Source organism: Lynx rufus, unplaced genomic scaffold, assembly GCF_022079265.1.
Source record: "Lynx rufus isolate CCGP_SWC_20201006 ecotype Redwood Valley unplaced genomic scaffold, mLynRuf1.p SCAF_6, whole genome shotgun sequence".
Lineage (NCBI taxonomy): Eukaryota > Metazoa > Chordata > Mammalia > Carnivora > Felidae > Lynx > Lynx rufus.
This window is the reverse complement of record NW_025814878.1, coordinates 121,689,568-121,702,065: the sequence shown is the minus strand read 5'-3', so window position 1 is coordinate 121,702,065 and position 12,498 is coordinate 121,689,568. Positions and strand designations below refer to the sequence as shown.

Below are 12,498 nucleotides of genomic sequence, written 5' to 3'. Positions count from 1 at the left end.
GGTGTTGTTGGATGAAAAGTTACACACATTTTCAATTTTAACAACTACTGCTAAAGTGCCTGCCAAAGAGCCTGTCCCATCTGATGCAACCAAATCAGTGTATGAGGGTACGTGTCTGTCCATAATCTTGCAAAAATCCTTATTGTCAGACGTGTCCAAGTATACTTTTCAAAAGTTAAATACAATCTCAAATGTTTCTACAAATATGGCATGCACATATGTCAAATTTTTTTTTACTTCATCAATTAATGAGAAAATTTGTAAGATGAAAAAGTTGATTCGAAGACCATTTGAAGAAACAGGTTTATACAATCCTTAAAATATATTAAAACAATATTGCTAGACTAGACATAAGGATGGTTAATGTCCAGGGTGCCTGGTTGGCTCAGTAGGTTAAGCATCTGACTCTTGATTTCTGTTCAGCCGACTCTTAATTTCTGCTCAGTTCATGATCTCATGGTTGCTGGGATCAAGCCTGATAAAGCCCCACGTGAGCTCTGTCAGCACAGAGCCTGCTTGCAGTTCTTTCCCTCTCTCTCTCTGCCCCTACCCTGCATTCACATGCACACATGCATGCTCTCTCTCTGCGTCTGTCTCAAATAAATAAAATTTTAAAAAATGGTCAATGTCCTACAGGGCAATAAATTATAACCTGTGAAGTTATCTTTTCTCTGGGGCGAAAATTATCTGCATCTCTACCAAGCACAAATCTACAAGTTAATATATAACTTTACAGTCTTAGCCTTTCATTAATAGTAAATAGCAACATCAAACAATGGTGCATTCTGCTAGAAAATTAAGTAATCCTTGGGCTTTAAAACAATGCCCAATAACTATGAAAGGACATAGATTGAGAGGGTGACTATTCTCTTGGCCTTCTTTCTAGATATTGGATAAGCTTCTTAACAGATTTTTAGAAATCTGTATCAGTGCAATGTATTAAAAAATGGTAGTTCATTGTGTTTTAATCTGAAGTTCTGTAATTACTAGTGGCTTTGGGGCAGTCATTATTTTTTAGTTAGCCCTGGTTTTCTCTCCTTCCAGGTCTCTTGAAACAAATATCACTGATAGGAAAACACTTTCTTCTCTTTAGTGACCAGGAATGCCCGCCACAGACTGAGGGGCAACTTTACAAAGTTAGGTCTCCCTAGCAACAGGGGCCCAAAGACCTGATTGTTCCTAGGCAAGATTTTACAGAATGCTTAAAAGCACCTTAATTCTGGCCTTTAAAGTACTAGGGATGGCTGTTCAGCCCAGTGGCAGTAAGAGAAAAAGGGTGTGTGTCCTGGGAGGGTGACCGTAGGGAGGGGCGGGGGGGAGAATTGGGGGCTCAGTGGGGCTTTGTTGAGGGAGGTCAAACTCAGCCCTACTCCACTCCTTCAGCCTCTGCCCTCAGGCCCCTGGGTGCACAGAGCAGACTCCCTGGGGTCAGCCTATCAATCACACCACACTTACTGATTGCCACCACAGTGCCAGGAGGCCATGCCAAATTGTGGAAAACCCCTTCTCCTCCCAGTTTGCACAGCAAACGGGGACTATGACCAGCACGGGGGACCGGGCGGGGGTGGGGGGTGGTTTAAGATAAACCTAGATGGTGAACCATGAAGATAGGATACCTACAAGTCACTGGAGCAGTCTGAATAAAACCTGGTGGTGGTGATGGGGTGATGGGGGTGGGAAGGAGGACACGTCTGGGTCTGGACTCAGTCAAGTGACCAGCAACCCGCCCTCAACCTCTACAGTTTTTGTGCACTAGCTGGCCTTTCGATACTTTCTAGAACTCTGCAAAGTGCTGAAGAGCCAACCCGGTCTCTCCCACCCCTGCCTAGAGCGATGTGAAGTCACTTGAGACACTTCAGGACCCAATTTCCAATTCTTAAACTATCCCTTGAAATTATCTACCAATGAGGAACAGCCTAAGAAATCAAGGCTGCTATAGATCCCAGTTTTCAATGTGGGCAGTTAACCCACTTAGACTTCCGAAATCCCAGTCTCACAAAGGGCTACCAGGCTCCGGGGGAGGCTCTTTCAGAGGAGACGCCTTTCCCACCACCAGTTTGTCCCACTTCTTAAAAAGATTTAGGGTCTTCTTTTCCTTTTGGGGGCGACCGCTTGGCTGGCTGGCCGGACGACATCTTAAGAGACGCCCCTTCTCAGTCTGTCCATCCCGCCGCGTCCTGGTCGGCAGCAGGCGTCCGGGCTGCTGCAGCACGACTGGAATGCGCGGGGGGACGCGGGGCGGGGAGCGGACGCGGGGCGGGGTGGAGACGCTGGGCACGGGGAGGGGACGCCGGGCGCGGGGAGAACGCGGGGCAGGCGGGTCTCTGCCCTAGACCTCGGCTCCCGGCCCTGCCTGGGGTGGGTGGGCGACGGCTCAGGGACTAGGGCGAGGCCAACAGTCCCGACGCCCGGCGCGACCGGAGCTCTGGCACCGCAGCCTCGCCCGCGCTCCGCCCAGCCCTCGTCCCGGCCCCGGCACACGTGCAGTTTCCTTCCCGGTCGCCGGCCGGGTGGGGCGCGCAGCCCCCACACCCACGAGTTCCCCAGGACCGAGAAACGGAAGAGAAGAAAGTCTGCACCGCGAGCCCCGGGAGTGCAGGCCCGCCCCCGCCCTCCCTTCCCAGCTTCTCGTCCAGTCACCGGCCGGCGGCTCAGGGGCCGGGAGGGGAAGGAAGCGGCGGGGGCGGTCCGGGTCCGGGCCCGGGCGGGGGGCGCGGGGGAGGGGCCCGGCGCTCGGGTTTCGGCCGGGCTCCCGGCCGCCAGGGTGCCGGCGGCCCCAGCAGCGCGGGCTTCGCGTGGGCGGCGCGGGGCGCGGCGGGCCAGGCCACCCCCTCCGCTCGCGGCCCGCGGCCCGCGGCGCGTCCGCTCACCCGGAGGCGGGAGGAAGGCGGCGGCGGCCTCGACGTCGACGACCGCGCCGCCCGCGATGGGAAGTGCCTTATAAAGCCGCAACTCGGCCGGGCCCGACCGACTCGCCGCCGCGCTTCCCCTGGAGTGCGCGCAGAGGCCGGGGGCCGACCCCAGACAGACCGGGGTTACGACGGACTCCGGCCCTTGACAGCCGCCAGACGGACCGCGGCTCCGGACAGACCTCGGACGGCCGGCGTACTCCGGCCCCATCCCGGGTCCGAGCGGACCACAGGCAGACCCCGGCCCGATCCCAGCTCCGGACAGACATCGGACGGACCCTGGCCCCGGATACACCTCAATCCCGGGCAGACCGCAGGCACACGGCGGCCCGATCCCGGCTCCGGAGACCTCGGACCGACCCCGGCCCGGCAGGCGGGCGGGCGGGCGGGGGCCGAGGGCGCCCCTGGAGGCGGGGGCATGCGCGGCCCGCGGCATGGCCTCGGCGGTGTTTGAGGGCACCTCGCTCGTGAACATGTTCGTGCGCGGCTGCTGGGTGAACGGCATCCGCAGGCTCATCGTCAGCCGGCGCGGCGACGAGGAGGAGTTCTTCGAGATCCGCACCGAGTGGTCGGACCGCAGCGTGCTCTACCTGCACCGCAGCTTCGCAGACCTGGGCCGCCTCTGGCAGCGCCTCCGCGACGCCTTCCCCGAGGACCGGCCCGAGCTAGCGCGCGCGCCGCTGCGGCAAGGTTCGGGGGACGCGGGCACCGGGGTGGGGCCGGGGGGCGCCTCGGATGGGATCTCAGCCGGAGATGTGGTTGCATGGTCGTCTTACAGCGCAATGAAGGGAGGAGGGGAAGTTACTTAAACCGAGATTGCGGCTTTCCCCTCCATCCCTGGCACGGGACAGGGGACGCTCAGATCCTCCGCTCCCAAATGAAGGGCGCCCGAGGCGGCAGTGGTCGGAGGACAAGGAGTCAGCCCGTGGAGCTCTGGGGCCTCCGGGCCGAGATTGGCAAGACAGGCGCCCTGACTGTCCCCAGGGACGAGTCACTGACCAGTACCAGTGCAGCGGCCAGTGTTGGGGTGAACCCAGCCCCTGCTCCGGCCTGGCGGCCTCCCCACCTCCCAACCCCCGGGAGGGCGGGCTGCGACCCCCGCCTCGCCCGGAAGGGGACAGGAGAGAGTCGGTGAAACATTTGGGAAGAGTTAACCACAGTGTCCGGCTGGGGTCGCGTCGGCACTGGCAGCCGCCCCTCCGAGGGCTCCGCTGGAAGGGACTGTGTCTCCGGTCTCCTCCGGTGACGGAGGAGCCTGGGTGCGAGGTGCCACGCAGCCTTCTGTCACTCCTCCGGAGGGGCCTCCCTTCTGGCGACTACTAGGGAGAGCCCGGTCCCCACCCCAGGGGTGGGTCCAACATTTGGGTTTGATTAACCGCGGCAGCCTCCTCCCTGGCCTTGTGACTGCCCTGGCCCTTGGAGATTTGAGTTCTCAGAGGACTGCCGCGGCTTCCTTCTGCCAGGCTGACGCCCTTCCAGGGGCTGCACTTGGGAGGCAGTAGGAGAGGCGGCCGGCCGCCAGAGGGAAGGAAGCGCCTGAGCGAGGCGAGCCTAGAAGTAGGAGGGGCTGGGGGAGAGGGGGCCAGGGAAGGCTGTAGGGCTCTGAGCAACCTTCCTCCACCACCGCTTGTGACCACCTGCAGCGCTGAGAATGGTCACACATCACCCAGAGGCCGTCCTGTCCACAGTCTTCTAAACATACCTGGGGGCTCCTTTGGGAGCATTTTACTGAAGCAGAGGGTGGCCGGGACGAGTCTCCTTAGCTGCTGGTCTGCCTGAGGTCTTATGATAACCTCTACTTCCCCGGGTCGATCCCCCGCCCCAGTGTGTGAATTATATGGATAATTAGCTCAGTTCTCATGACACATCCTTTGGAAAGGCTCCCAAAGCCAGCAAGTTTGAAGGCCCTGAGCCAGACGGCCTGCCTTTCAGGGTTCTCTTTGCCCCCCAGATTCTCACATTGATTTCGGATATGGAGATAGCTTTGTATTGTTTCAGCATGGCAGAGTTTTCCTTGGATTTGCTATTTGGGTGTGGATGTTGTTGTATTTTTTGATTTACCAAATGAATGCCTGAATCAGGAAAGCTTAGATGCAGGAACAGCAGTTTATTGTTGACTTATGTCCTTGCTGGAACAAGGCTGACCATTAACACATGAGAGCCCCTGAGAGCTGGCAGAGAGCTGGCCCTCCCCTCTGTGCTCCCCCCACACACCCCCTCCACCCCTGCTCTAGGTCTCACTCTGGTCAGGTGACACAGCTCAGGTGTGTGACCCCAAGCAGGTAGATTGGCTGGAATTGTTCCCCCCCCCACCCCGCCCCGTAGCATAGTACTTTTCCTATTCTTGTCTTTTTTTTTTTTTTGGTGAGAATTACAATGCATAGTATAGTGTCCAGCAATAGTTAGTCCTTCCTATACTCTAGTTGTTACTGTTACCCTCAGCGTCAGCACTTCTGGCAAGGGTTGTAGGCAGCTGGGAGGCCCCAGGATATGGTAGTGAAAACACCTTGCCTGGAGCAGAGGCGGGGGTGAGTGTGAGGCACCAGACTTGCTTTACACACGCAGCCAGGCTCTGTCCTCTCTGCACTCACGCTCTGGATCCTTTCTGGGTTCGTGATGCGGAGACGCATAGCGTGCGTCTGAAGAGTGGAGCATCTACAAGCGAGAAAGGTTTAGGAAGAAAGTGATTATCAGGGCGAAAAGAAGATCCAGAGGGACAGGATGGCTGCTCAGGTATCTGAGGGGGACTAGAACTGGGTGTTAGCCAGGCTGCTGGAAGAAGTAGGGGCGGTGGGGGTGATCAGGATGGGGACCAGTGGTTGGCTTTATACTGGAACTGTTGGCACTACCTCCTGGGCTAGAGTCCTGTCCAGTGGAGACCTCCTGCCAGGGCTGGGCTGGCACCCCCTGGAGGGGAGGAGATGGGGCACTGGGACCAGAGGAAGGCGTGACCTTAATTCTTTGTTCCGGTCCTAGATTCTCTGCCTGGGGGCAAGCTGGTACTGACCCCTCCTGCACTACCCGAGTTTTGGGGCGCAATCCCAGGGGAACCCCTTTTCCTTTCTTAGATCCTTTTAAGTCCAGGGAAATTGTTCACGGAGTAAAACACATAACAGTAACGTAAGAGAAGATTCTACCTTATTTCTATGCAGGTTTATTATTTGCATAAAAACATTGTCTGGATATACAAACTGTAAATACAAAAGGTAACCAGGTGCATGTATTCTATTGGAAATGCCAGGTTTTCTCAGTATAATTCCCCATCAGATTCCCTCACTTGAAATTTATTGAAATAGTTCTGGGCTGGGCTAGATCTGGGCTCTCTACTTTTATTAAAAAGCTTTGTGAGGAAATCTGGGTTTCGGAGCGCACGCTGGCAGCCGGCTGGTAGCTCTTATAAATGTCTGAACACCCTCACGGGGTGTGAAAGCCTTGGCCCCTACTTGCATTTTTGAGTCTGCATGCAATTAAAGGGATGTTGAGCCCTTTTTCTTAGTCCCCCAAGTACTGCAGTGGAGGAAAATGTTTATGTGGAGAGAATGTGCTTTTTTCTCCCTTGTGCACATGCACTGTGGTGTTAAGCTCGGCAACCGTCCGTGGGCCTTGAATATTTCACAGAGACACATGCGCAGAGATACTTAAAGCCCTGCATGGGTAGAGGCACAGTGCTCACTAATTTACCTTCCTGTCCTCCTCTTTGGGCAGGGCTGACCACCCCGTCCTTTCTTGGGCCCCAGCCTGAGAAGATGGAGCCAGCTGCTTCCTGTGGATATTATCTCTGGGTGACCAAGGGGTTCCTTTTGCCTTTTCTACACCTTCTACCCAGTGGGGCTGGGTCTTTAAGTTGAATTCCCTCTGCATAATACTTGTGTGGTTCAGAGTTTCCTGACCGCGGCCAAGGTTTCCTGCCTATTACATCCCTTACATCTGGGAAGGTTTAACATGTTAAAACATCAGCATGTAGAATCTCTGATTGACCATTTGGGGCTCTTGGACTATTCTGATTTTTGTTTTTTTTAATAGCACCAATATCAGGCTTTGTGAAGTCATCTGGTCACCACTGCAGCAAGAAATTCTATTTCCAAAATAGTCAGGTGATCTTTGATTCCTGACTACTGTGAAGTCAACATTTTGATTTCACATTCATCCATTCAGTGAGTATCCGCTGAGTACCTACCATGTGCCAGGAATTAGTCTAGGTGGTGGGGACACAGCAGTGATCGAAAGAGACAAAAAAAAAAAAAAAATCCCTGCCTTCATGACTCTCATTCTCTTGTTGGGATAAATCTAATAATAAACAAGAAAGACAAATAAATAATATGTTAGATAGTAATAAGTATTCAGAAGAAAAAAGTAAGCAAGGAAAGGGCCTATGACCTCTAAGGGGAAGAGTTAACTTTCAGATAAGGTTCTCCAGAAAATCTCAAAGGAAATGAACTTTGAGTCGAGACCTGAAGGAAGGGAGGGAACGAGCCATTTTGTCAATACCTGGGGAAGAAAGCATTCCAGACAGAGGTGAGAACAAGTGCAAAGGCCCTGAGGCCAGCATATGCCTGATGGCTTCAAGAAGTGAGGAGGCAGCCCTCATGGCTGGAGTGGAGAGTAGGATGTGGAGAGTAGGTGACCAGAGAGGAGGGAATGGGCAGATCTGGGAATACTCTGGCCGCTGAGAAAGACTGGAGGTGGGCAAGGGGGAGTCAAGGAGATGGGAGACAGGTGCTAGGGCATCCTGCCAGGTGCAGCAGAGCAGGTGTAAGAAGTAGTCAAACACTGATGTGTGTGGAAGGGAGAGATATGAGATTTACTGAGAGACCAGAGGTGGGGGGTACGGGAGGGTCAGGGCCACACCACAGCGTTCAGTGTGAGAAGTAGAATAGCCATTTCCTGGAATGGGGGAGCCTGCAGGAGGGCTGGTGTTGGGGCCCAGCTTGAGTGTGGTATTTGAGCATTTTCTCTAAATAAAGCCCATCATTGAGGGCCTGGCTGTGCTGCTAGCATACAGGCCCGTATTCACTTGTATCACCAAGGACGTTAATCTACCTGCATATTGCAGACGGTCTATTCTTCAGTTTGAGATCTGAGGAATGGAGTTAAGGCATCCAGGACAGCAGCAGAAAGGGCTGGCCATGGATCCACTTGCCCAGCTCGCACAAGCCTGACTGTGCCCCCAGGCCCTAAGCCTGCATGCTTATTCTCATGTGGACTGCGGGGGCGAAGGTCTGTGCTACCCTGAAGCTAAAGGGGAGATCACCACCTGATGCAGGGGCAAAGCCACTGACTTTACTTTCTTAGTGAAAGTGGCTGAAAAAAGGTTAGAGGCCACACGGGTCCCAGGCAGCAGACCAGAGACAGAAAGCCCACCTCTGCCTAGCCCAGTGGACCCTTGCAGCGTGGTTCTCAGTGGTGTGGGTCTGACACAGCTCCCCAGGCCCCATGCATGGCTTCACTTTAGGGCATCCTGCCCCTTCTGACTGGGGCAACTTCACTTCTCACAGGGATTTGGGGTGTTTTTGATTCACAGGTGTATTTTTGAATCTCTTCTATGTATAGGGCGCCGGGGCTGGTGTGCTTTTCCCGGGCCCCCGGGGTATGCTGTGCCGCCCTAGCCCAGCACCAGGACCTCCGTCTCCTTGTAACTTGTTCTCTCCTCTCTGCCTTCTGTTTTCTCTTTCTTCCCCAAATGTGCACCCTTGCTGCCACCCAGCCTCCGCTGTGATTTCCTTTTCCACTGCTCCAGGGCCCTCTCCTTTCTCTTTAAGTGGCCACGTGGCTGAATTTGGTTCTTGGTCCTGTGATCTTATCCCATCGGATCTCAGACTGTGCTGTGGGCCCCCGGTGACCTGACCTAACCTCTCAGCTGGAGAAGGAGCCAGCCAGAAACTTACACAGGTGGTTAGGTAGCTTGCTTCTAGGTCACGGTGACTTTCCGCCCAATTTCCAGGGAGAAATTTGGCCTGCTTCTTGAGCAGACAGCATTGTGAACCTACTGGTGGCATCTTGGCTGCCCTTGAACTAGCCCCCTGGAGACACAGGTCCCCTTCCCTTTTAAAACAAGTCTGGGCCTCCTGTGTCTCTGCTGTCTGTTTTTACAGACACTTTTCCAAACGGTGAAAGATGTTTCTGTGTTGTGAAGAGTCAAGTAAAAGGAAGATTCAGAGTGCTAGTGGATGGTGACAGTGCCACGCAAAGTTACTGAAATAATGGGCATTTGATTGGGGTGCCTGGGTGGCTCAGTTGGTTAAGCATCTGACTTCAGCTTGGGTCGTGATCTCACAGCTCATGAGTTCGAGCCCCATGATGGGCTCTATATTGACAGCTCAGAGCCTGGAGCCTGCTTTGGATTCTGTGGTCTCCCTCTCTCTCTGCCCCTCCCCCACTCACACTCTGTCTCTGTCTCTCTCTCTCTCTCAAAATAAATATTTATTTTTTTTTTTTTTAAATTTTTTTTTTCAACGTTTATTTATTTTTGAGACAGAGAGAGACAGAGCACGAACGGGGGAGGGGCAGAGAGAGAGGGAGACACAGAATCGGAAACAGGCTCCAGGCTCTGAGCCATCAGCCCAGAGCCCGACGCGGGGCTCGAACTCACGGACCGCGAGATCGTGACCTGAGCTGAAGTCGGATGCTTAACCGACTGCGCCACCCAGGCGCCCCTCAAAATAAATATTTAAAAAATACAAAAAATAATAATTTGATCAGTTTGCCACTTCTCACTGAAGCTCCGTGTGGAGGGGGGTGGGATTCGGGAGAGTGAGGACAGGCTAGGAGTATGAACCCAATATGCATTTTACCCTCATGGCCTCCCCGACAGACGTTGGCCATGGCCCACTCTTTGTGTGTCCTTGGGAGGGAGTGGGAGAGACAGTAAACTGAAGTGAGTCCTCATCAGTAGTTGGTTGCTGGCCCACTGAATCCATGGAAATAGCTTTTTATTGGTGTTTGTGTTCACGTTTACTTTTTTGGGTGACAGTAGGCATCCACTGGACACTTTTGGTCGTCATCACTGAAACATGGACCCCGTGTCCTGGAACGGGTCTGGGAAGCTCCCCGGGGCCGCTTCATCTGCATCCTCTCTTTGATTGATGGGTGGGGCAGGGACAACGTGGGGGCGAAGGTGTCCATGCCCCATCCTTTCCTGGCCAGGCTGCAGCCTCCCTTAAATGGTGAGAGCACAGATGTGTCATGCCCGGCACAGACCCATGTGCGGGGATGATCATATTCTCCAGACAGACTCCTCCAGTCCACCCTCCTCACCCCACCCCCTAAATTGAGTCATGACTGTGGACAGAGCCACTTAGCTCTTTGGCTGATTTACACTGGCAAGTTTTCATATTTGTCTTAAGAACAAAACATCTTAATCACCCTTTGCAGGTACGTAACTTAGAATCAGCAGGAAAAATATGATGCACAGCAATTGGACAGAGGGTAGAGAGGGAGGAGGGAAGGAATAACATGTGATTAAAGCATTTACCTAGAGAATCTGAATCCCACCAGAAGCCCCTCCTGTGTCCTTCAGGAGAAAATCCCCAAGGCCCTGCAAGATTGAGGACCCACCTGGGGACAGAGGGTCCAAGTGGGAGAGGTCAGGGTCATAGTGACTCACCTATGGATACAGCAGTGTCACCGTGGAAGAGGATCAGGCTGAGTGGTTGAAGGCATTGGCTTTGGAACCAGATGGGTGAAGATTCAGACTCTGGCTCTGTCACCTGCTACTTGCTGGGTGACTTCAGGCAAGCTGCTTGGTTCCTCAAGCCTCAATGCCTGACTGATGAAAGAGCAGTAATGATATCCACAGGCAGGACTGCTGGAGTACCGAAGCAGTGATAGCCACAAAGTACCCAGCACCTTGGTGGACACTGGAGAGCTGCTTTGGACTCAGGACCATGTGTCCCTGAAGCTTCTGCCCTTTGCTCTCGAACACACAGCCTTCCCTCACTGAGAGTCAACCAGATGGGCAAGTGCGAGTATCATTGCCCAGCCTGCTGCCCCTGACAGCGTCCTCTCCAGGTGTGGCTCTTCGTCCTCATGTCCCTAGGAGGCAGGGATGGTGATAGCCCCTGCCTAGGCTAGAGAGAGCCCACAAAGGGGGTCACCGAAATTACCTCAGTGGGATGCTTACAGACCAGGTCTGTGGCTTTGCTTATCCAGAAACTAGAATTTGGTGTTTGACGTGGGTCATGCTTGGGGACTGTGCTCCAGGGGGCAGTTTCACAGGGGGCAGATTAGGGTGGACTCCTAGGGTAGGTATATGTATTAACCGTAAGAAATAGAACTGCCAAGTGGGTAGAGTTGGGACCAGAGCCTGCATAGGAGGCCACGGCTCCCCATTGCCTGCCACAGGGCAAACCCTTAATGCAGTTTGTAAGGGCCTACTTGTCTCAGTCCTCGCCTTCCAGCCTCCTTAGGGCCTCTACACTTCCTGACCCCATTCCCAGTTCCCGTCCTCCCTCCCTGCCTCCTGTATCTGCTCACCCTTCAGGCTTCCTCGCCTAGAGAGGGTGGTCTCCCTGCTGGGAGTCTTCCCAGCCCCCCATGTGACACCCTACTCTTTGTGTCCAGTGTTTGCCACAGCTCTGTTCTCCTGGCTTTCAGGAAAACTCTGGGGATCTAGGGGTGCCACGGCACCCCCACCTGACAGGGTGCCCGGCCAGTCAGTACTTCAGCATGTGTGGGTAAATACATGCTTCCTGTTTTGTGAGTGTGGCATGGGATGGGGTGCCCTGAATACCTTTGTTGGTTGAAGACAGACTGGCCGAGTGAGTGGATCTTAAACTCATGAAGTGTGAAGTTCAGGAAGGGAACTGTGCTTTTATTGGGAGAGAATAATGAAGAGGCCCAGGGAAGGAGGGATTGGGAAAGGGCACAGTAGAGACCAGTACGTTTAAGTCAAGCACTCACTCTCTTGTGCTGGTAAGAGGATGTGTCACTCAAGGGAGCACCTCCCAGGTGCAAGAAGAAGCAGAGGAAGGAGGGTCTTCTTCTCTCAGCCCCTTCTTCGATCCTCAGGGAAGTGCTATTTCTTCTCTGCCTCTCTGTGTCCTCCTCCTCCTCCTTTCTGTCCCCTGCTTTTCATTCTTGGAAAGATGCAGGGAAGAAATTAATGCCCATCAGGATTCCCCCTCTTACAGCAGGTGTGAGCATCACTGAACTAGAGCAGCCTATAAGAGGGAGGGTAGGTACCACCGTCAGCCGGGAACGAGGGACAGACAGGGTTTCTGTCCTTCCAGAAATGCTGTGCAATACCCCACACATGGGAACAAGGAGACCTGCATAGAGTAACCACGGGCTCCCAGGGAATTAGAACTTCCACTGAGATGCTTAAGTATGCACAGAATAACCACCTGGGTCACGCTGTCAAGCAAATCATTATTTACTTTGCCACTTCTTGAATGTTGAGTACCTACCCAGAAAACAGGCACTTAGGAAATCAGCACTGAAAATTTCCCTTAGAAGATTTATAATATTTTGCTTCTAAAACTCATACGCAACCTTTAAAGAATACCTACCCCTATGCTCCCAGGATGACCGTGCATTCCTCACCTCACCCGAGCAATCTGCCTTGCTGTACAGTGTGTTCATGGACACATTT

At 53.8% G+C, this 12,498-nt stretch overlaps 1 protein-coding gene across 1 annotated transcript in view; it reads left to right on the top strand.

Annotated features, from left to right (window-relative positions):
- Positions 1-2,904: 2,904 nt before the first annotated feature.
- PXDC1 (PX domain containing 1) overlaps positions 2,905-12,498 on the top strand; it is a 35,051-nt gene continuing 25,457 nt past the window's right edge. The window contains exon 1 of the mRNA XM_047102958.1: positions 2,905-3,599. Within this exon, the coding sequence (XP_046958914.1) occupies positions 3,344-3,599 (256 nt within the window). The 5' untranslated portion in view covers positions 2,905-3,343. The remainder of the gene's footprint in view (positions 3,600-12,498) is intronic.